This window comes from Vulpes lagopus, chromosome 11, assembly GCF_018345385.1.
Source record: "Vulpes lagopus strain Blue_001 chromosome 11, ASM1834538v1, whole genome shotgun sequence".
NCBI lineage: Eukaryota > Metazoa > Chordata > Mammalia > Carnivora > Canidae > Vulpes > Vulpes lagopus.
In genome coordinates, this window is record NC_054834.1 from 27,955,221 (window position 1) to 27,977,810 (window position 22,590).

Below are 22,590 nucleotides of genomic sequence, written 5' to 3' on the forward strand. Positions count from 1 at the left end.
AAGCCGCCAAGCGGTGCGCAGGAGGCACTTCCGCCCGTCCTCCTTCCCGCAGTCCGCGGCGGGGCAAGATGGCGGCGCTGAGGGCTCTGCGCAGCCTCCGGGGCGCCGCGGCCCAGGCGCTGCGGTCGGGGGCCGGCGGCCGGCTGCCGCTTCAGCCCAGCAGGTGAGACCCCGGGTCGCCCCCGACGCCGGGGTTCGTCGTGCCCGGCGCCTCCGCGGGCCCCGTGACCCCCCTCCCGCCCCCGGGGAAGGATGACCCAGGCCTGTGACCCCTCGGCCGGGCCTGCCGTCCCGCGCTCCAGGATGCAGCGGCGCCCGCCCCGGCCGAGGGAGGACAGAGGGGGCCGCCAGCGGGGGGAGACGCTGCCCCTACACGGTAGTGGGTGGCCGTGCCCCCTCCGTGGCCCTGCTGCTTCTCCCGAGCCTCATCGTGGGTGGCGTGCGGCTGGTGGAAAGTCTCCGTAGACGAGAGGAGGGGAGCATGCCTGATGGAGTTAAAGGAGGAACACAAACCCGCGCTCATCCCCCCTCGGTCCCCAGGACTCCTCTCGGGTCTCCCCCAGGCCGGGCCGAGCCGAGCGGAGCCGAGCCGAGGAGGCAGCAGCCCCTCCCCCCCTCCCCCCCCCCCCCCCCCCCCCCCCCCCCCCCCCCCCCGGGCACCGCATACCTTAGTCTCCCCTTGACCTTGAACAGGCACCTGGCTTGCATTCGTGTTCACCGAGATGGGAATAGGAATGTGCATGTGCGAGGTGTTTGGGGGAGCTCAGGGGAGCTCGGATCCCCGGCCTTGCATGCACAGCGCTGATGGGTGCAGTGATTCCAGGAATAAGTTGTTAGTAGGAATGGAAGCTCTGGAGCTCCAGCTTGTTCTCCCAAAGCTGCACTGTGTGCCAGTGAACCTGGCCTTGGAGAATCCGAGGCTCCCTTCCCTGGGCTCACCTGACATTGCCTGGAGATGGAGGAGCCCAGCACTGTTGAGGCCCTGTTTCTAGGATCTGTCTTTGACTCCCTAGAGGTGCTCGGCAGTGGCAGCCAGATGTGGAATGGGCAGAGCAGTTTGGGGGAGCTGTCATGTACCCCACCAAAGAAACAGCCCACTGGAAGCCTCCACCTTGGAACGGTGAGTTCCTGAGCCCCACACTGATTCCTAAGTGCTCTTGAGCTCTGTCCAGGCAGGTTTGTGCCCTCGCCCTTCCTTTTTTGTGTCGTTGAGCAACTCGGTGACACTGATAATAGGGCAGGTTTGTCAAGTAGAGGAGGAAAAGAAGAACGTTCCAGCAGAAAAAGAGTAGGTCTTCATCAACCCTTGGAGGTCCCTACCAGATTTATATTTTTGGCTTCAGCTCTTTCCAGAGATTCAGTATATTTCCATCTCCCTTTGGTAGAGAAGGTACTTTCTCCCTGGTAGTGAAGTCTTCCAGGCTACGGAGCATTCCCCGCACCGAAAGTAGCTCTTTCTTGTGATTTTTAGATTTTCATCAGTGGTACCCACAATAAATAAATAAAATTAAAAAGAAAAAGATGTAAGATTTTATTTATTCATGACAGACATAGAGAGAGGGGCAGAGACATGGGCAGAGGGAGAAGCAGGCTCCATGCAGGGAGCCTGACATGGGACTTGATCCTGGGTCTCCAGGAGCAGGCCCTGGGCTGAAGGCAGCGCTAAACTGCCACCGGGGCTGCCCTGTATTAGACCTTAATTATTCAGGGGTCTCTTCACTGGGTTTTTGCTGCTGATCTGGTCCCCTCCCTGCCCTCAGCTCTCCAGTTCAATGTAATCACCTTAATCTTCCCCAAACATCATTTTACCATGGCATTCATTCTCTTGGTCAGAAACTTTCGAAAGCGCTTCCAGTTACTTTTCAAAAATCTAACAGTAACAGTAGCTGAGTGCTTGCCCATGTGTCAAGTGTTTTGTGTGTGTAATTTCACCTAGGCCTTGCAACAACTCCATGAGAGCAGTACTGGTATTTTACCACTTTTGAGAAAATTATGGTGCAGGGAGATTAAAACTTGATCGAGGACACATCCGTAGATTTGTACTCAGGTCTGTCTGACTCCAAAACCCATGGGAAGGATTTTGGTTGAAAACTTAAGCTCCGGTTTCAATTCTCTGTTCTCCCATTTACCAGCGAATAAAGTGCCTATTTCATAACATTGCAGTAAGGATGAAATGAGATCATAACGTGAACCAGTTAGTGTAGTGACTGGCACATGGTAAGTCCTCCGTAAGTGTTGGTATTAATGATACTGATCATTGAATCACTACCCCCTACTGCTGCCAACACTCATCTTCTGCCTCTTGGTAGAAAAAGAGTTCCACAGATACTCCCTTGTTTCCAAGATTTGACCTTTGTTGATTCCCTAGCCTGGGATGCTCTTCTCTCTACCCATTTGAATCCTTCCCTGTGTGTAAGAACCAGCTCAGATCCTGCCTTCATAGAGTCTTGACAGTGTTCTTTTTTCCCTTTAAATACTTAACAGCTAAGCCACTAACTTGGTAACTCATAAATTTGGCCTGTTTCTAGTTCCTTACAGGTACTTCCTTCCCAAATTAAATTGTATGGTTTTTAAGGGTAAAAACTCATTTGGTAGTAGTAAGAATTTTCTTTTTTTTTTTTTTAAGATTTTATTTATTCATGAGAGACACAGAGAGAGAGAGAGAGAGAGGCAGAGACACAGGCAGAGGGAGAAGCAGGCTCCATGCAGGGAGCCCTTTGTGGGACTCGATCAGGCCCTGGGCTGAAGGTGGCGCTAAACCCCTGAGCCACCTGGGCTGCCTGGTAGTAGTAAGAATTAAGGATACATTTCCTGATTGGTTGGGCATTCATCAGATAGATTTGAAGGGCAGTGTGTTGTAGAGGTTAAGAATGTGGACCCCAGGGGCGCCCAGGTGGCCCAGTTGATGGAGTATATCAATATAGACTTTGTCTCAGGTCATGATCCCGGGGTCATGGGATGGAGCCTCGCAATGGGCTCCCTGCTCAGTGAGGAGTTGGCTTCTCCCTCTGCTCCTCCCCCAGCTCCTGCAGGCCCACTTGCCCCCCCAACTCAAATAAAATCTTTCAAAATAAATAAAATAGTATTGAAAAAAAAAAAAAGAATGTGGACTCCGGAGCGGAACAAGTTGAGATCAAACCTGACTCTGCCACTTGCTAGCTCTCTGAGAAGTCCTGTATCTTCTCTGGCCTCCGTTTCACCAATAAAATAAGGATAATAATAGTACCTATTATTCATATGGTTGTTAGGAGAATTAAATTAGTTAAAATCAGTAAAGTGCTTAGAGTAACCCTTGGAACATAATAAGGGCTATGTGAGTGTTATTAGTATTATTGTCTTTATCTTTTTTTTTTTTTTTTGAAGACTTATTTGAGACAGAGAGATCACACATGTGCCAGGGAGAGGCAGAGGGAGAGGGTGAAAGAGAATCAGACTCTGCTGAATGTGGGCCCAATGCAGGGTTTGATCCTGGGACCTGGAGATCATGACCTGAGCCAAAACCAAGATCAGACACTTAACCAACTTAGCCATCCAGGTACCCCAGTAGCATCATCTTTAGAAAGGTATCTGGGAAACCTAGAAAGAGTGAGGTTCGTGTGTAGTCCCTTTCATCAGAAAATTCAGATCTGGGATCCCTGGGTGGCGCAGCGGTTTGGCCCCTGCCTTTGGCCCGGGGTGCGATCCTGGAGACCCGGGATCGAATCCCACGTCAGGCTCCCAGTGCATGGAGCCTGCTTCTCCCTCTGCCTATGTCTCAGCCTCTCTCTCTCTCTCTCTCTCTCTCTCTCTGTGACTATCATAAATAAATAAATAAATTAACAAAAATTTTTAGAAAATTCAGATCTTCCTTCCATTTTTCCCACATAATGGTTTTCTTCCTGATTATGTTGGTGATCAGGGAATTAACGGTGTGGAGTGGTGACACACCAGATCTCTAGGGAGAGCTAACTCCTTGCTGTGCTTTGGGGGTTCTCTAGGGAATCAACCATTTAGCTCTGAACTCTTTCCCACTTCTCAGACGTGGACCCTCCAAAGGACACAATGGTGACAAACCTGACCCTGAACTTTGGGCCCCAGCACCCAGCGGCTCACGGAGTCCTGCGGCTAGTGATGGAGTTGAGCGGGGAGATGGTGCGGAAGTGTGACCCCCACATCGGCCTACTGCACCGAGGCACTGAGAAGCTCATTGAATACAAGACCTATCTGCAGGTGTGGGGGTGAACAGGGCCCTGCTCACGGGACCAGGGGATGCCGTGGCCTGGGACTTGGCCAGTATGCTGCCCCCAAAACTGGGGGTGGGGTGTTGGGGATGAGGGCAGTCTTGTTTGGGAGGATGGAGGGACATGGTAGGGGATGCTTGATTGAAATCCATCTAGATTTGGTTTATCCAACAGAAATGCTTGCAAGCCAGAGGTTCCCCCCACTCGACTCTTTTCCAGTTGACTCTTGGCTGGCCCCTTCACCCTCACTCTATTGCCTCAGTTTCCCTGTTCTTATATCAAACTAGTACGTCAAAGCCGGTGTCTCTGGGGACAGGGAAAGGAGAGAGGGACGTCAGCTCCCTAGGATTAATAGCCGATTCTTGTATCTTCCGGCTGTGGAAGTTTGTTTTCGAAACAGTCAGTGAGTCAGAGTGACCAGGGAGGGAGTTTGTGGCAGTGTGCTGTATTTCGGAGAACTCTGTGACCCAAGTGGTGAGGGTCAGCTCTGAAGGAACTGGAGCCAGGACAGGCATCTGAAACTTTCTCTTACTGTCACGAAGAAAGGTCTCGCTAACAGAGGGTGATGGGGGCTGGTAACCAGCTAACTAGAATGTGATGCCCCCAGAGAGTCTGGGCAGTGACAGTGTCTGGTCCTGCAGAGTATGGAGCTAAACCGTGCAGCATTAACCCACGTCACAGTGACACGAGAACAAATACTGGCTGTCCCAAAGAGGGGCATCCTAGCTCCGCCTCCTTCCTGGAAGCTGAAGCTGGTTCAGCAGACGGCTAGACTAGCTTTCTTGGCATTCTGGGGAAAGACCCGTTTCTCCCCAGCCGTCCGTCCCAGAAGCCAGTCTGGTCCTTCTCGGGGCTCTGTCCTCCTTAAACCCTTCACTCCCACCCAGTTACTCCTAAGATTGGTTACCTTTCTCCTTCAAGATCTCAGAGACACTTTAAGAAAGTTGTGGGCCAGAGGAGTGTTGGCAGTGGTGTGCTGGAGCGAGCTCATATTGGCTCGCGAGAACAGATTGTTAAGTTTTCAGGAATTTTGTGAGCCAGTTGTTAAACAGGGCCATTATTAAGAATTATGTTAGCTTACAGTTTAATAAATTATATAAAAAGCCAGAGTTCATCCCTTTCCTACTTGAGTGCTGTGTCCTAAGTTATTCTATTGTACATGCTTGGCAGAAATACTGTATAACGTGTGCTCCTCTGCCCAGGGCTGCGTTCAGTTACGTGGCTTAAAGCTGGCCCTGCAGGGTGTATTTTCACCACAGAAATTGGCACACACAACAAATCAGGGTTCCCTCCCACCCCTTCAGAGATCTGATTTTTACGCATTGTCCAGCATAGACTTCTGGATATCGGATGCTGCCTTGCTGTTAGCTCCTGAGACTAGAAGGGTTTGTGCAGCACTGACTTCTGATGCCCGCTGGGATCAGTGCTTTGGGCAGGCAGCCTGAGGGCTCCTGGCCCAGTAGGTGTGACCTCGGTTCTTCCCTCTTCCCAGGCCCTTCCATACTTTGACCGTCTAGACTATGTGTCCATGATGTGTAACGAACAGGCCTATTCGCTGGCTGTGGAGAAGTTGCTCAATATCCAGCCTCCGCCACGGGCACAATGGATCCGAGGTATGCTCCGTCACCCTCCTGTGGCCCTCCCTGGCCACTGCCCATCTTAGGAGCGTCGAACCCAAACCTAGTGTGCAGACCCCAGGCTCTGTGCGGAACTGCCCTGTCAGCATCGGTTGTTGGCTCCTATGTCCTTCTCTTCCTGTTGTCTTCACCTGTCTACAGTGCTATTTGGAGAAATCACACGGCTTTTGAACCACATTATGGCTGTGACTACACATGCCCTGGACATTGGAGCCATGACCCCTTTCTTCTGGATGTTTGAAGAGAGGGAGAAGGTAAGAGGAGGAGGGAAGGACAGGAGAGGCAAGGGAGTAGAGGAAGTGGAGAAGGTTCTTGAAGGAGACAGGAGATCAGCAGGAGAGAGAACATGAGAGGGAGAAGGTCCACTGAACTTGGGTTATATTCTTAAGGAAGCCTGTGTTCTGAGGGTTTGCTTGGGCCCAGGAAGGCAGGGGGCTGGGGAGTGGACCAGTACGTTGTCAGACTTGGGGGCGCAGGACTTTGTCACTAATTCCCAGTGTGCCCTGTCCAGATGTTTGAATTCTACGAGCGTGTGTCAGGGGCCCGCATGCATGCTGCTTATGTCCGGCCAGGAGGTGTGCACCAGGTGAGCAGGCTTCCCCGCCTTCTAGAGCCTCCAGCCCACGCCTGTACTCTCGGTGGCCACTGGAGGGCAGCGCTGGCCGATGAGATGCTCCCTGTCCGCCAGGGCAGCCCTGGGGCTGGGCAGGGAGGCTGAGCGTCGCTCACCTCACCATCAGGCTCCATTTGGCTTCTAGGACCTGCCCCTCGGGCTTATGGACGACATCTATGAGTTTTCTAAGAACTTCTCTCTCCGGGTTGATGAGCTGGAAGAGGTAAGATAAGAACCAGAGGGAAACCCCTCCTGTTCCCTCAAGATGGGCTTGTGGGGTTTTAGTTCCCAGTTGTAAAGGGCAATCGGGAGGTATCTGAAGCGGGGGATGAAGAGCGTTCACATTCCAGTTTCCTTGGTCGGTAGATGCTGACCAACAATAGGATTTGGAAGAATCGGACAGTTGACATTGGGGTTGTGACGGCCGAAGACGCGCTGAACTATGGATTTAGGTGCGAGGAATGTGACTTCTCCACTTGGCCATGGGGGTTCCAGCCTAACGTCTTGGCTTCAGGAAGGGGTGACACCGTCATATCCTGCGCCCAGGGCATGGGGGAGGGCATGGGGAGAGCAGGGAGGAGAGTGGCTCCTTTCTGGGTTTGTGGAAAGTAACCCTTGGTCCCCGTGATGCTCTCTAGTGGCGTGATGCTCCGGGGCTCGGGCATCCAGTGGGACCTGCGGAAGACTCAGCCCTATGACGTTTATGACCAGGTGGACTTCGATGTTCCTATTGGCTCTCGAGGGGACTGCTATGACAGGTAAGGCCCAGAACCTTTCAGCTCATTTTCCAGCTGCTTCCCCTGTCCGACTTCTCTTTTGCTTACTTTTTCATTCCCCCATTTTCCGGTATCTGTTGGAGCTCTTGTGTCTGTTAAGCTAGGTGGTTTTTCAAAGCCGTCTTATTTTACCTTCACTTATCCTCATATCTCAGATGGAACCAGTTTGGGCTGCATTTTTGTAGTTGAGGCGTAAAGGTTGGAGATCAGCCTGGGATTATCCTGTTAGTAGTGGTTGAGACTCAAATTCTCCAGACCCAATGCTCTTTCCACTGGATTCTAAGCTTCACATTCCATTCCTGTTTACTGACCCTAAATAAGACCCTGTTTTCTTTTTGAGTTGATTTGACCCTCACCCGTTGTGTAGTCCAGGAAGTATCCAAGAGGGTAATGGAGGAGGGAAGCGCTCCAAGACATGGCCTGAGATCAGGAGAGGCCTTGGGGCAGCAGCTGATACCAGAACCAGAGACTAGAGGGTTTCCATGGGTAGGTGGCCAAGCCAAGCAGAGGTGCTGCCCTGGGAGAAAAGACAGAGGGAGGAAGTTAGCCAGCACCTTTTGGGTCAGCCAGGGGCGTCCTTCCCGGGCTCCCGTCTCATGCTTTGACTGCTCTCCTCTTGCTCTGAGCCTATCTCCTCCACTTCAGGTACCTGTGTCGGGTGGAGGAGATGCGCCAGTCCCTTCGAATCATCGAGCAATGTCTGAACAAGATGCCTCCCGGGGAGATCAAGGTTGATGATGCCAAAGTGTCTCCGCCGAAGCGAGCAGAGATGAAGGTTGGCTCTGTGGAGAGGGCCAGGGCGGCTGGGGGGGGGGGGGGGCGGGGGGCAGCAGCCAGGAAGGAGTGTCCTTGGATTACATCCTGCTCCCCAGCTTTCGTTCTTTGAAAGACTTGACATTACATGAGTCTTAACCTCCCGCAGCCACGTCTTTCGCTGTGTCTCGCTCGCTCACAGTGTGGATTGTAATCTCCCCGGGGGACGGTTATTTCCTGTGCTGCGGGAGGCCCGGGAGACATCTGGCCCTGGCTTACTGCTGCTCCCTTTCTCCTCTGTCCAGACTTCCATGGAGTCATTGATCCACCACTTCAAGTTGTACACGGAGGGCTACCAGGTCCCTCCGGGGGCCACGTACACTGCCATCGAGGCTCCTAAGGTGAGGAGGGACGGGGAAGGCAAATGTCCCCATAGGGGGCTGTGGACAGATGCCCAGGCAGGGCTCAGTCCTCAGCGAGAGAGGACACGCAGGTGAATAGAGAGGCTCCGTTGGTAGAGAAGAGCGCTCTTCCTGTTCACGTGAGCCAACCTTCTTCCTCGGACAGGGAGAGTTTGGGGTGTACCTCGTGTCCGATGGCAGCAGCCGCCCTTACCGATGCAAGATCAAGGCTCCTGGTTTTGCCCACCTGGTAAGAGCCAACTCCAGTGATTCTCACTCCAGTCAATGAATCCATCACGAGTGACGTTGATTGAGATTTTGATGAACGTTCCTTCCTTCTCCCGCCCTGCTCATCTTGCCTGTCTCAATCTCTCCAGGCTGGTTTGGACAAGATGTCCAAGGGACACATGCTGGCGGACGTTGTTGCCATCATAGGTACAAGGCCTGTTGGGTGGTAGAGATGCTGTAGACGAGGGAGTCTGGAACTCTTAATGGGGGCAGAGACCGAACATTTCCTATGGAGCATAGACATAGACTATGGGCATGGACTTGAATCCTCAGTGTGCTGGGCACGGTAATGAGTGCTGGATTTTAACACTGCCCCCCCCTCCCCTTTAGGTACCCAAGATATCGTGTTTGGAGAAGTGGATCGGTGAGCTGGGGAACAGTGTTTGATTCTCCTGCTTCTCTGCTTCCTCCTCGGAGCCCGGCCGTCACTGGACAGCAACTGTTTGTGTGTGTGTGTGTGTGTGTGTGTGTGTACACATGTGGACATTCAGCCATCAGGCTTTCTGTGCATGCACTAGAAAAGGAGAAATTATAATAAATTAGCCATCTTCTGGCCCCTCTGCCCAAACTTCTGGTATGTCTTTTTCGGTATCTTACCGTCTTTCACTTTGTCAGAAAACTCAAGAATGTGATTTAACCCTCCGGTTCTCTGAGACTCAGTTATGCCAGTTTTTCCTGCGCTGCACATCTCCACCCCCTTCTCTGACTCTTGTCCTTTCCACTTCTCCATTCCCCATTTCCTCTTTTCCCCCTGCCCAGGCTTGACTGCCTACACAAATCGGTAAACCTCTGGAATCAAGACAGGGGTACAGTTCCATGTGGAAGGGAAAGGGCCGCATGGGGTGGGGTGTCAGGGACTCTGAAGGGAAGGTGGGCTCCAGATGTGTGTGAACGTGGAGTGGCCGTGAATTCAGATGGCCTTTCTCAAGCACAGGCGGACCCCGCCATCCCTTGGTGACTGGGGCTTGGCCACCGAAGAACTGCCCCTTCCCTTGGTGACTGGGGCTTGGCCACCAAAGAACTGAGGCTTGAGAACACAGACCTAGCTCCTTTGGTTGGCCCTTCCGGGAGCCGCCCGGGCTCTGGTGCAGGAAGGGGAAGGGGCCAAAGCTGGGGAAGGCGGGGCAGGAAGGGGGGAACTCTGTGGTCAGGGAGCCGCTCTGAGCACAGCTGCGCAGTGCTGCCGGAGCGACCGATTCCCCAGCTCCCCGCCCTCCAGCCCCCTGTCCAAGATGGTCCCGGCAGTGGTCTTGCTCCTGCTCCTTTTGGTTGAACAAGCAGGTGAGAGGGTTTGCTGAGGGCCCACGAGCTGGGTGCCACGATGGGAATCGAGGGTGCGTGTCTCAGGCTGAGCCAGGGGCAGACGGGGGAAGGCCGGTGGGCGCAGGGTTCGGATGGACCCCGAGACCTCGAAGCTAGTCCCGGGTGGTCCCCATCAGGGCACAAGAGTCCTGGTTCCCGTCTTTCTTGTCTCCTTACCTTTTCAGGATCGATAACAGGTAAGGCTTCAGTTTGGCAGGGGAGGGAATGGTCGTGTGACACGAAAAGCCCGTCTGGGGAGAAGCTCCTTTTCCCATGATCAGCATTTCCTGTGTGGTGCCTTTGGGCTGGTTCCCGGGGAGCTGGCCTCTAGCTGGTTCATAATATTTACAGAGGCCCCCTAGGAAGGCAGGAGCCTGTCCTCTGGCTTGGGATCACTCCCAGGCAAGGATGGTCGAAGTGGACGTGTTTTCTGCTGCTGTGAGTCATCGGGAGCACAGACCATCCTGCCACCAGCTGCTACGGGCAGGGGAGGTGGTGGCAGCACGCGATGCCCGCTTCTGGAGGCCTGAGCGCCAGCCCAGAAATGGAGGCAGACGTGGGAAGGTCTCAGCGGCCCTAAGGCTCCAGTAGCTCAATTTCTGAACTGTCCCTTGCTCTCTGGGCCGTGTGCGTGTGCGTGTGCGTGTGTTGAGAGTTGCAGCTGGGGGCCAGGGGCCAGGGACCAGCCGGTTAGTGGAGCTTCAGGGAAATGGGAAATTGAAAGAGATTGGCCGGGGAGCCCAGCAGCCCAGCTGTGGAGCAGAGGGAGGGATCGCTGGGTGCCAGCTGGGTGCCAGCCCGCTGCCTCCCAGATGAGGATGGAGCGGGGCCCGAGGCCTACGGGGAAGGAGGCCCGTTCCAGCAGACAGCCTGGGCTTGAGCCCGCCCCTGTCACCAGCCCTTGGGCCCTAAAGGAGTTACTTAGCTTTTCCGAGCCTGCATTTCATCCTTCGTAAAATGGCGATGACGACGACGTGTCCCCCAACCCCCACCACGGGTAGTTTTGAGATTTATGCAATATTGTGTGAAGAGCGTCATGGCATAGAAAGTACCACACCGACATTAGTCACGAGCCGGTGAGCCCTTCAGATAAGGGGCTCGGGGCAGATAGGGACTGGTGCTCAGATCCTATTTTATTTTCTGTTTTTTATAATTTTAAATCTGTTATTTATTTATTTATTTATTTATTTATTAAAAATGTAATTCGTGAGAGACATGAGAGAGAGGCAGAGACACAGGCAGAGGGAGAAGCAGGCTCCCTGTAAGGATCCTGATGCGGGACTCGATCCCAGGATCTGGGATCACGACCTGGGCCGAAGGCAGACGCTCAACCACTGAGCCACTCAGGCGTGCCCTATTTGATTTTTTAAATTGCACAAAACTTCCTCTCTCTGTGGCCCAGAGTGAGTGAGTAACAGGGCAGAGTGCCCCGAGACGGAATCGGCTGTGGTCATCGCCCCAAGCCTGGGCTCCTGGGCTGAGAGCTGTCGGGGGCTGTGGGGCCTGGGCAGCTGGCACCTGTTCTTCCCCTGTGCACCCACGAGCGTGGAGCAGGGGTGAGGAGGCCAAGGCTCCGAGAGGACCCGCAACCCAGCTATCGCCTTCCCTCCTCCCTCCCTTTGCAGGCTCACATCCTTCCTGTCCAGCCCTCAGCCACAGGTCACAGGACTTAGCAGAGACACTCCTGTGGTTTCTGCAGTGAAATTTGTCACTGCCTGTCCCTCACCCTACCCCGTGGGCTGAGGTTTTGGTCTTCGCCCAGTAGCTCAGATAAGTCCCTTGAGGGCTGGGAGGTGCGCAGCGATGCCTGAGGAACCTGGGGGTGTGAAAACCAGGGGGCTGGGGGCCGGGCAGTGCTCCCTGCCCAGCTCTTAGCACCAGTAAGTTCCATGGCGGGGCAGACCGCAGGTGAGTCCTAGGCCACCCTGCCCCCCGGGTGGAGCGAGGAGTGGGGAGCCCCCTAGGCCGGCCCGGGATGAGGGGTGAGCTAGGAGGGGGAGCCAAGAAAATCGGATCCAGAGAGGAAGATCGGGTGTGTCCTGGGGAGGCTCCCCCAGGCCCGTCCCACCGGCCGGAAGCCTATTCCCTCCGGCCCTCAGCAAAGCCCGTGATGCCCCTGACCGCACCCTGTGGGCACCTCTGTCCCCTCAGCCGCCCTGGGAGAGCCTCAGCTCTGCTACATCCTGGATGCCATCCTGTTTCTGTACGGTATCGTCCTCACCCTGCTCTACTGTCGACTCAAGGTAAGGACAGGGAGGTGGATGGGGGAAGAGGGGTGGCATGGCTTTGAGGACAGGAAATAACAGGGTCCCCATAAAGTTGGGAGGGGCTGGGTTGGGCCACTAACTTCACCTCCACCGATTACCTCCCCTTGCAGATCCAGGTGCGAAAGGCAGCTGTAACCAGCTACGAGGTATGGCCCTTCCAGACGCTAAGCTTCAGGGGTCCCCCCACTCCCCCCCCACCTAGCCAACACTGAGCAGGTGACAGGGGACAGTTGAGTGGCGAGGAGCGCGGGAGAGTTGTGTGTGGTGCAGGCATTGACCGCTGAGCCGCTAAGCTGGCCAGCCGGGCCTGCCCCCCCTCACCGGGAGGGGGAGTGCGAAGAGGTGCTAGGGCCCTGAAGGAGCACGGGTGCCTAATCCCCTGTCCCTTTTGCCTCCGCAGAAACCAGATGGCATTTACACAGTGAGTGAGCCTGCCTCCCCCCACCCCCGTCCTGGGATTTGTGCGATCTTGGGAAGACACAGGGTCTGTGGGTGAGGGTGGGCTCGAGCCCCTCACCATCCTCTGGCCTCCACTTCTAGGGCCTGAGTACCCGGAACCAGGAGACTTACGAGACCCTGAAGCATGAGAAACCCCCCCAGTAACCCTAGAAGACTTCCTGCGCCTCCGGGGTCTCCTCCTCCGCCACAGACGTGCCCAGATGCTAATCGTTAATGTGCCCAGATGCTAATCGTTAATGTTTATATTCTAATCTCGCCGCCTTTCCCCACCGTCCTCTTTCCCATCTCCACGTTCCCCGCCCCCCACCCCCAATAAAGCCCCACGGGCTGGACTCCACTCACTCGGTCACCGTATAGTCATTCGGTCTCTGTCAGGCGCTTGGCTGAATGCTGAAGATGCCCCTTGGGGTGACAGCCCCTGACCTTACGGCACCCACGGTCTGGTGGACGTCAGGGCTGCGTTGCTCGGTGGAGGGAGGAAGGCTGTTGCGGCTGGAGCGGGGATGAGACGCTGGACCGCGGGGCGGCGGCAGGAAGCTGGAGCAGGGCCCATGTCGGGGGTCTAGGCACACTCGGGAACGTGGGACCTAAAGACTGACGTCTGCACCCGGTGGCTTTGTGTCTGGCGACTGAACCAAGGCTGGGCACGGAGAAGGCTGGCTGTCCAACCCCAGGCAGGCACAGTCCAAGTGAGAGTGAGCCGCAGGGAGCAGCGGGGAAGCCTGACCTGCAGAGCCCTGACTCCGGAGGACTGAGGGCCGCTCCTGGTGGAAGGTTTGATGGGAGCAGTGAGTTCTCAGTGGGGTCCGGGCCAACAGGCACCTGAGAGGGCCAGGTAAGTGTTGGAGGAGGGTGAGGCAACGGGGAACAAGTGCCGTCTAGATGGGAGGTCAGCTCCCAGGCAGGTCGGCCTGTCCCGTTGGGCTCTCCCAGGAGGCAGGATTCCCTGTGGTACCTGCATCCCCTCAGACGCTGCTGGACCTGCACCGGACCCCGCAGCTCAGGCAGCCTGGGCCTCGCATCCCCGGCCACCCCCAGCCGCTACCCCGCCGCCCCAGTGCGGGCTCAGCCCCTGCAGGGCGATTTACACCTGCACCCTGGTCCCTGTCTCTGTTTGAGCTGCTCATGAACCCTGGGGGGAGGATTGGGCTCTGGGAAGTTGACTAATCAGTCCAAGGGCATCTTGCAAGTGACAAACAGAACAGACTGGAGCCACGCTGGGTGCCTGGGAGCAGTGACTTCAGATGAGCTGTGAGAAATGAGCCAGGTCGGCAGGTAACTGCTCCGAGTGTGAGGGGGGAGCAAACTTTTATTGGAAAGTGCAGCCTCTTCCTTGTGCTACATTTTGGTCCTGTGAGTCTCTGACATCAGCCCAGCCTGAGTTCCATTCCATTTTGGTTTATTTTATTTTATTTTATTTTAATTATTTTATTTATTTTATTTATTCATGAGAGACACAGAGAGAGGCAGAGACCAGGCAGAGGGAGAAGCAGACTCCATGCAGGGAGCCGGATGTGGGACTCCATCCCGGGTCTCCAGGATCACACCCTGAGCTGAAGGCAGATGCTCGACCATTGAGCACCCCCCAAGGACCCCTCCATTTTCACTTAATCCAGGAGAACTGTCAGGCCCCTGGCTGGCCATCACGTCTGCAGGTTCCAGATCTGGCTACCTGGCCAGCTCTGTGAATAGTACCCAGATGACAGGGGGAGAGGTTTGGAATGGGGGTTCCTCTCTAGGTGAGAGGTTTTATTTTTATTTATTTATTTATTTATTTATTTATTTATTTATTTATTTATTTATTTATTTTTAGGTGAGAGGTTTTAAATGGAAGAAGGGTTTGAGCACTTTTGGGGAAGAGGAGTGAATCCACTCTGTGTCTTTTCTTCTAGGAATTGGGGGGAGCATGGCATTCCCCTGGCTCAGAAGGGAAGTAAGGGTTTTGAGTGACAGCTCTGGTTCCTTTATGGGAAGCTTTCTCCTCTTCACAGAATGATTAAGAGGAAGTTCTGGAGCAGGGGTGCCTTCCTTCCTTGACCTTCAGGAGTCGAGGGACTCAGTTTGTGAATCTTTCCCACCTTGCGCCGTCCCTTACCTCTGTTGCAGGGCAGGTCCCAGGCTGTGGGAAGATGCGTGGGGCATGGAGAAGACTCACAGACACCACTCCCCCGTTGTCTCCACCATCCATCTTTTCAACCCTCCCTCCGTTCCTCACACCAAACCCCTCTCCTAGCAGGAGCAGGCCTCTCTGTCCTGCCCTCACCAATACCCCTACTTCTCCCAGTCCCCCAAAGCACCAGGCTCACACATGACTCCTTCAATTTTATTTAGAAAACAAGGGCTCTGAGCCTGGCCAGTGGGTGTTCCAGGGGCCACCTGGGGATGGACGACAACAGTCTGGACACCTCATTGGGTGGCAGGCTGTGTTTTGAGGTCTATGAAATTGCTCAAGAAGTTGAGCAGATCAGTGCCGGCCTTCTTGACCAGGGGTGTTAGCTGCTCCTGCGTCTTCTCAAAGTAAGCCCTGTAGATTCAAAGGATTAGAGGTCAGGGTGAGAGACCCTAGGCACTGGCAGGGGCCTCGGTGGTGCTGGGAGGTGAGACCCAGCTCCCCAAACTAGTGCCTGGTCCGTCCTGGCATGGCAACGCTCCTGGGAGAAGAGGCAAGCCCTCCACTGGGCAGAGGAACAGACCTTAGAGACAGAAATTCAAAGCCTACCTCCTGCTGGCCCTGTCTGTCCAAGAGGACTGGGATCTTTGGGGGTGGGGGTAAAGGCATTTTTCTCTCCAACTTAAACCCCCTTGAGCTCCATCTTCTGTGCAAACTCCCATCTTCTCTTCTTTTTTTAAAAAGATTTTATTTATTTTTTAAAAAAGATTTTATTTATTTATTCATAGAGACACACGGGGTGGGGGGGAGGGGAGAGAGGCAGAGGGAGAAGCAGGCCCCATGCAGGGAGCCCAACATGGGTGGGACTCGATCCTGGGTCTCCAGGGTCACACCCCGGGCTGCAGGTCGAGGTAAACCTCTGCGCCACCAGGGCTGCCCAAGATCTTATTTATTTATGAAAGACCACTGAGCCACCCAGGCGCCCCCCCGCCCCCCATAGCTCCCTAGTTCCCGAACCTCCCTTTCTTTTTCTTTCTTTCTTTTTTCTTTCTTTTTCTTTTTCTTTCTTTCTTTCTTTCTTTCTTTCTTTCTTTCTTTCTTTCTTTCTTTCTTTCTTTCTTTCTCCCTCCCTCCCTCCCTCCCTCTCTCTCTCTCGCTTTCTTTCTTTCTTTCTTTCTCTCTCTCTCTCTCTCTCTCTTTCTCTCTCTTGTTTTCTTTTTTAAAAGATTTTACTGGGGGTAGCCTGGGTGGCTCAGCGGTTTAGCGCCACCTTCAGCCCAGGGCACGATCCTGGAGACCAGGGATAGAGTCCCACGTCGGGGCTCCCTGCATCGAGCCTGCTTCTCCCTCTGCCTGTCTCTCTCTCTCTCTGTGTCTCTCATGAATAAATAGGTAAAATTTAAAAAAAAGAAAAAAAGATTTTCTTTTCAAGCAATCTCTACACCCAATGTGGGGCCCAAACTCACAACCCGGAGATCAAGTCGCACACTCCACTGACTGAGCCAGGCGGATGCGCCCCCTGAGCCCCTTTCACTGAGACTTACCTGGCCTGGGCCTGAAGCTCTGGGCCCTTAGCCTTCTCCATCAGGTCCTTGCCATAGTCGGTCACGGTCTGGAAGTACTGAGAAACCAAGCTCTGCAGATTCGGCTCCTCTGCCTGTCTCCGCACAAAAGCCCCTGCATATACACAGAAGCACACACAGACACGTACACACACACACACACACACACACACACACATCTTGTGGGCTGGGTCCCCAACAATGAGTCCTGGACCCCTGCCACGCCTCTGCCGGTAGCCAGCCTCAGCTTTCAGCCCTCTCCCTGAATAGGTACCCAGTTCCAGGTCTTTGGATGAACCTCCTGAGCTTTCGAGAGGGAACGATCTTTCAGATGGGTAGCAGGGACCCTTGGCACCTTCTCCCTCTCGGGACCCCTCTCCATATCACACCCACCTTCGAGGCTACAGATGACGAGGAGCAGCACAGTCACGGCGAGTAGCTTCATGGTGGTAACAGTGGGGATGGTGGCCTGGAAACAGCTGGGGGTGGGGGAGGACATTGAAGCCAAATGAGCTTCAGCCCCACCCCAGACACCCCTACCTAGGTGCCCACTGCAACCCTGGTTCCCTCCGTTCCCACGGGTTCCCTTTTTGGATCCTGGTCACACTGCTCTCTCTCTTACCCTACCTTGTAGCCTCTTCGTCCTTGCTGTCTGTGCCTGACCTGGCTGGGGAGCCAGGGACTATATAGACTTCTGCTTCCCCACCCCCCTGTCAGGTGATAAGGGCTGTGGAGGGGCCCCATGGGGCAAGGAACATGTTGGAATAAACAAGCTGGGGGAATGGGATAGGAGAGGACCAGCATGTGGGGGACTCATGGTGATGAGGTGGGAGTCAAGGGGTGTGGGCCTTCGTGGAGGCCAAGGGGGTATACCTCAGGCTTATTCAATAGTCATTCTTTTTGGGTGTGGGGCTATTAGCGTTTGGACTTTTTAAAAAAATATTTTATTTATTCACGAGAGACACAGAATGAGGCAGACAGATAGGCAGAAGAGAAGCCAGGCTCCCTGTGGAGAGCCCGATGCAGGACTTGATCCCAGGACCCTGGGATGATAACCTGAGCTGAAGGCAGACGCTTAACCACTGAGCCACCCAGGTGCCCCCAGTCTTTGGATTTAAATGCCACAGAAAGCAGGATTCCTAGTTTTCTCCCAGAAAGCCCTGGTAGCTTTTTCCCATTGTGGGTAGATTTCATCTCCTCAGCCCTACTTGCAACTTGGCAGAGAGGTATTGGGGAACAGAAGGAAGGGGAAAGGAATTGAAATTAAGAGATGAGGGTCAGGGGAAGGAGGATTAGGAGAATAAGGGTTAGGGCCAGAGGGCATGTGTCATGGAATCGGTCTCTTTTTCAGTTAATGTGTAATGAGCTGAGGAAGTATAAACAGGAGAGCCCAGAATGACCTCCTGAGTGCTGATGAGTCCACCCTTCCCCCAGTAAAACAAATTCAGAAAGTAGCCTCTGCCTTCCCTTCCAAGTGGCAGGCCCAGCCAGAGAGGAAGTCAATGAGTCTTCTACCAAGGATAAAGGTTGATGCCCCCTGGTCACTGGATGACCTGATCATTCTCAGGTGGTGGTCGGCCAGTATGAGTCAGCAGGGGCCACAGCATCCCTCCGGCAAGGGCCGGCCGCGGGGCCAGCCCTGATTGTGAGGGAGGACAAAGGTACACTCCCCAGGCCCAAGGCAGATGAAATCAGCTAAACATACATCAGAAGCATTTGTATCTTTTACCCTTTTGCCCTCAAAGTGTACATGGAACATTCTTGAGAGATGGAGATGGAAGTGTGAGGGCTAGTGAGGGAAGGGACCCGAGTCCCCCCAAAGTCTTATTCCACTTCATCTATTCCCCTGTGGAGTTCTTAGTCCTGAAGGGCACGCCGCGGACTGTCCCTGGCTCTGGAGTGGAGCCCATGTGGGGGCCAGAGTCCATAGTCCTAGATTGTATTTGCTAACTATGCCTGGACAATGAGGGAAGGATTTCGCGATGGGGGGCGGGGTGGGGGGCAGCTGTTTCAGGGAGTAGTCTCCTGCTAGAACTAAGGCTGCAGCCCCTGCTCCTCTACCCCAAACTTTCACCCCTTCCCATTCCACCAAGAGAAGTAGAAGGTGAACTTTGAGAGGTGTCGACCTCCAGGTCCTCGGAAGAGCTGTCCTTGGGGGTGGCACTCCTGTGCAGGTGCCCGGGGTGCTGCGGTGCACGGTGGCGGGCCGCCAGGAGGCCCTGGGGGCTGGAGGGGGGGCACCCGGGAGCCTTATGAACCAGGGTTCCACATGCTGTAGTCACAGTCACTCCCTCGGCCACCCATCACAAAACTGGAAGCCTCCAGGCTGCAGGGAGAAAGTAGCTTCGGTGCCCAAGCTCCAAAATGCTCCCTCTAGCGTCTCGCGCGCTCACAGCTTCATCCCGCCCTCGCCGAGGCCGGGCGACCTAAGGCCACCTTCCCGAGCGAGCCTGCGGAGCTACCAATCCAGTCCCGCCCGCCTCTGCAGGGCCTGGGTTGGAGCTCTCTGCACCCGAGTCAGCCCCCCCTTTGCTTCCTCCTCGCCCATTGGCCCCGGGGAGATGGAGGAGCCTTCTTTTCTCCCCCCCCCCCTTTTTTTTTTAACGATTGGGCGGGTCCAATCAAGGGAGGGTCGGGTCTTTGATGCCTTTTTTTGCCCGCTTCCAAGATGGCGCCCACGACCACGCTGAGAATGCAGCGTGAAGCTGCAGTTCTGCCATCACTCAAGATGGCTGCCCCCATCAAGATGACCGGGGTGTGCCGGGGGAAAAGGGGCAGCATGACAGTCTGAGACGGTAAGGGCTGTTGCTTCATTGCAAACCTCGCCTTGGGGCCTAGGAATGAGGAGCAGAAAGACTGGGAAGCTGGGTGAGGTCTGTGATGAGAGCTGGGATTAGAGAACGGAGGCGAGGACGGGGTGACAGGTGGGGGTGAAGAAGCAAAGATGGGACGGGAGCGAGTCTGGGGGTCCGTCTCCCCACGGGCATCCTCTCCCCACTCTTCCTGTTCCAGGTCTAGCATCGGACCATGTGGAAGTATCTGGGACTGGGGAGTCGGAGGATGCGGGGTGGGGCCCGAGGGGGGTAGAGGGAGCAATAGCGTCCTTTCTCAGGCTAACCCCGGCCCCTCCCGTGACCCTTGGACGGAGATGGGGAACACACTGGGCCTGGCACCGATGGGGGCTTTGCCCCGCCGGAGCCCCCGCCGCGAGGAGCCTCTGCCCAACCCTGGGAGCTTCGACGAGCTGCACCGGCTTTGCAAAGGTGAGAGCTTGGCATTTGGGGGTCTCACTTTGAAGGGGCAGAGGAGGGGAGGGTCTGGAATCTGGGGTGTCCAGTGATGGGAGCAGGAGAGGGCAGATCCCAGCGGGGGCATCCAGCCTCAGGGAGGATCAGGTGCCCCAGTGGAGCGGACCATTTCGTGGTAGGACTCAAAAGGAGGTCAGTTCCTCCAAAGTGCTTTCAATGGGATGGAAAGGGGAGACAAGTCTTGGGGCAGGGGTTCCTTGTCTGTGCTTACTCCCCCTTCCCCTCCCCGCACCCCCTTCAGATGTGTTCCCAGCACAGATGGAGGGAGTAAAGCTCGTGGTCAACAAGGTTCTGAGCAGCCATTTCCAGGTGCTCCCCCTTCTCTGGCCCTCCCTACCATTCCTCCCTGCCCATCCCTGGAGCCTCTCCTCCTTGCCTTTGCACTCAAGCCTTACCCAGGCTACTGCGGGACAAAGGAGGGAGGACGCGGGGCTCTCTCCACCTCCCTTGCCTGTGGGACTTGTTGCTTTGAGTCTTGGTGACCCTCTCTATGTTGGAATATTTGGGGTTCTTGCAAGGCCTTCTGGTTGGGGAGAAGAGGAAGGGTGGGATGGGGCCTGAAAGTGGCAGGAATGCTTTCCTCCATTGACTGCTCTTCCCTCAGGTGGCTCACACCGTGCACATGAGTGCCCTGGGCCTGCCAGGCTACCACCTCCATGCGGCCTATGCAGGGGACTGGCAACTCAGCCCCACCGAGGTGAGGACTTCTTGCACCTGGGCGGTCTCTCTAGAAGCCACCACCCCACCCCACCCCCGGCCCTGGGGCTTGGGTCTAGAGGTGGAGGAAATCTGTGTGTTGGGGGGAGGGATGTGCAGGGCCCCTGCTTCTCTGGGTTTTCTCTCCGTGGGAGGAGAGAGTGGGGGCAACAGCTGTGGCAAGAGCCCGGGCTTGTCTCCGTGGCTCCACTAGAGGGCGCCGGGTACTGTTAAAGAAATCCTGGCTGGCTGGCTGCACGCTGCGGGGTGCCCCCCAGCTCCCTCTTACTGTGCCCACTCCCCAACAGGTGTTCCCCACCGTGGTCGGGGATATGGACAGCAGCGGCAGCCTCAACGCCCAGGTCCTGCTCCTCTTGGCAGAGCGGCTCCGAGCCAAGGCTGTCTTCCAGGTGACCTGGGCTTCCTGTCTCCACCCCCAGAGCCAGGCTGCTGCTCTGGGCCGGGGCTCCAGGGAGGAGCAGGGCAGTAGTGACGGTGGGGGGGCGGGGAGGCAGGCTTTCCTCCTTGCTCTCCCTCCCCAGACGCAGCAGGCCAAGTTCCTGACGTGGCAGTTCGATGGCGAGTACCGGGGAGATGACTACACAGCCACCCTGACCCTGGGGAATCCTGACCTCATTGGGGAGTCGGGTGAGGAACTGGGACAGGGATGCTTTTTCCTCGTGGCTGCCCACCTGCTAGTGTCGGCTGTGGTTCCTCATGGTCTGGAAGGTTTGGGGGTGAGAAGCATCCTGGGCAGGCTGGGGGGTGGGGAGCGGGCCTGGCTGCCCTCCCTACGACTGACGCTGTGTCTCCCCCGCTGCCCCACAGTGATCATGGTCGCTCACTTCCTGCAGAGCCTCACCCATCGGCTGGTGCTGGGAGGAGAGCTGGTTTATCACCGGCGGCCAGGCGAAGAGGGGGCCATCCTGACACTGGCTGGGAAGTACTCGGGTATGGGCTGAAGAGGGGGCCTGAGCAGAGGGGACCCTGAACTCGGGGCGGCTCCTGGCCTGGGTCCTGCCACAGTAACTCTCCTTGCCTCCTGTGCTTTGGTTTTTGCAGCTGTCCACTGGGTGGCCACGTTGAACGTGGGTTCAGGTGGGGCCCACGCGAGTTATTACCACAGGGCCAACGAACAGGTGAGCCTGCAGATCTGCCTCCCGTCCCCCAGCGGGTCAGTCATGAACTCTGGCCCCCACGGGCCTCTGCGGGCCCTGCTGCCCTGCGGTGCCTCCCACCCACACGGCTTGGCTGTCTCTGGCAGGCCTTCATTCTGTTGAGCCCGGGCGGCCTCCGCAGTGCCCACTGACACAGGCCCTTCCCTCATCCTTGCCGTGGTTCTCAGGTGCAGGTTGGAGTGGAGTTTGAGGCAAACACAAGGCTGCAAGACACAACCTTCTCCTTTGGTTACCACCTGACTCTGCCCCAGGCCAACATGGTGTTTCGAGGTGAGGGTTATTAAGATGGCATTTGGAAGTGCTGAGGACCTGGGGGGCGGGGGGGCAGAGGGAGGGAAGCTTACTTCTGACCTTACTTCTGATCCCTCTGTCCACGCCTGTGAAATAACCTAGTCTGTATCCTGTTCCCCAACAGGCCTGGTGGACAGTAACTGGTGTGTGGGTGCTGTGCTGGAGAAGAAGATGCCCCCCTTGCCCGTCACCCTAGCCCTCGGAGCCTTCCTCAATCACTGGCGCAACAGATTCCACTGTGGCTTCAGCATCACTGTGGGCTGAGGTGGCCCCAGAGCCAGTCCCCACAGACGCTGGAACCTCTGAGTCAGGTGCCCTAGGGCCAGAGACTAGGCCCCTCTCCAGAGCCCACCTTGCTGGGTGACCCCTCGGTCCCAGGAGCAGAGTGGGGGACAGGACCATGCCCTCCTCAGAACTGGAGCTGCCACGGGGGCAGCTGCTGAGGCCGTGGTGTGAGGCTCCCACCTCTGCCACCGGCCCCAGGGTCCTCTTCCTGTGCTCTTGTGTCTCTGGACGAAGGGAAGAAGGATTAAGGGGTATGTCTGGCGACTTTCCCCCCCTCTTTTCCCCCTTCTTCATTTCCCTGTGGATTAAAGCTCCTAGCTTCTTCCTCTTCAGAGCAGACCAGTCTGCATGGGATTAGCTCCCTATCTTGTTTTCCATCCCAGAGTCTCCCAGGGCTGGGAAAGAAGGGCTGAAAGGCTAAACCTTGGACCTCAGAAAGTGCCC

At 55.7% G+C, this 22,590-nt stretch overlaps 4 protein-coding genes across 5 annotated transcripts; 3 read left to right on the top strand and 1 right to left on the bottom strand.

Annotated features, from left to right (window-relative positions):
* The first annotated feature begins 10 nt into the window (after nucleotides 1–10).
* Nucleotides 11–9,250, top strand: NDUFS2 (NADH:ubiquinone oxidoreductase core subunit S2). Its single transcript, XM_041722119.1, has 14 exons — nucleotides 11–163; nucleotides 1,014–1,120; nucleotides 4,019–4,209; nucleotides 5,713–5,833; nucleotides 5,999–6,111; nucleotides 6,369–6,443; nucleotides 6,616–6,693; nucleotides 6,837–6,922; nucleotides 7,109–7,228; nucleotides 7,892–8,021; nucleotides 8,305–8,400; nucleotides 8,567–8,650; nucleotides 8,778–8,835; nucleotides 9,019–9,250. Exons 1-14 carry the CDS (start codon nucleotides 69–71, stop codon nucleotides 9,054–9,056), a joined length of 1,392 nt encoding a protein of 463 aa, XP_041578053.1. The 5' UTR covers nucleotides 11–68; the 3' UTR covers nucleotides 9,057–9,250.
* Nucleotides 9,251–9,814: 564 nt separating this feature from the next.
* On the top strand, nucleotides 9,815–13,053 carry FCER1G (Fc fragment of IgE receptor Ig). Its single transcript, XM_041722120.1, has 5 exons — nucleotides 9,815–9,969; nucleotides 12,142–12,233; nucleotides 12,368–12,403; nucleotides 12,658–12,678; nucleotides 12,798–13,053. The coding sequence occupies exons 1-5, from the start codon at nucleotides 9,921–9,923 to the stop codon at nucleotides 12,858–12,860; spliced, it is 261 nt and encodes an 86-aa protein (XP_041578054.1). The 5' UTR covers nucleotides 9,815–9,920; the 3' UTR covers nucleotides 12,861–13,053.
* A 1,972-nt stretch (nucleotides 13,054–15,025) lies between these two features.
* APOA2 (apolipoprotein A2) lies at nucleotides 15,026–17,164 on the bottom strand. The gene is made up of 4 exons (XM_041722888.1): nucleotides 17,016–17,164; nucleotides 16,782–16,867; nucleotides 16,371–16,503; nucleotides 15,026–15,240 (listed from the first exon to the last, which is right to left on the bottom strand). The coding sequence occupies exons 2-4, from the start codon at nucleotides 16,831–16,833 to the stop codon at nucleotides 15,123–15,125; spliced, it is 303 nt and encodes a 100-aa protein (XP_041578822.1). The 5' UTR covers nucleotides 16,834–16,867; nucleotides 17,016–17,164; the 3' UTR covers nucleotides 15,026–15,122.
* Nucleotides 17,165–18,997: 1,833 nt separating this feature from the next.
* On the top strand, nucleotides 18,998–22,483 carry TOMM40L (translocase of outer mitochondrial membrane 40 like). 2 transcript variants are annotated; one of them, XM_041722887.1, is made up of 10 exons: nucleotides 18,998–19,183; nucleotides 19,401–19,651; nucleotides 19,938–20,005; nucleotides 20,301–20,393; nucleotides 20,701–20,802; nucleotides 20,935–21,040; nucleotides 21,221–21,343; nucleotides 21,455–21,531; nucleotides 21,738–21,840; nucleotides 21,986–22,483. In XM_041722887.1, the coding sequence occupies exons 2-10, from the start codon at nucleotides 19,537–19,539 to the stop codon at nucleotides 22,123–22,125; spliced, it is 927 nt and encodes a 308-aa protein (XP_041578821.1). In that variant the 5' UTR covers nucleotides 18,998–19,183; nucleotides 19,401–19,536; the 3' UTR covers nucleotides 22,126–22,483. The 2 variants fall into 2 exon arrangements, with proteins under 2 accessions (XP_041578821.1, XP_041578820.1); XM_041722886.1 differs by having other exon boundaries at nucleotides 19,001–19,183; nucleotides 19,501–19,651.
* The last annotated feature ends 107 nt before the right edge of the window (nucleotides 22,484–22,590 follow it).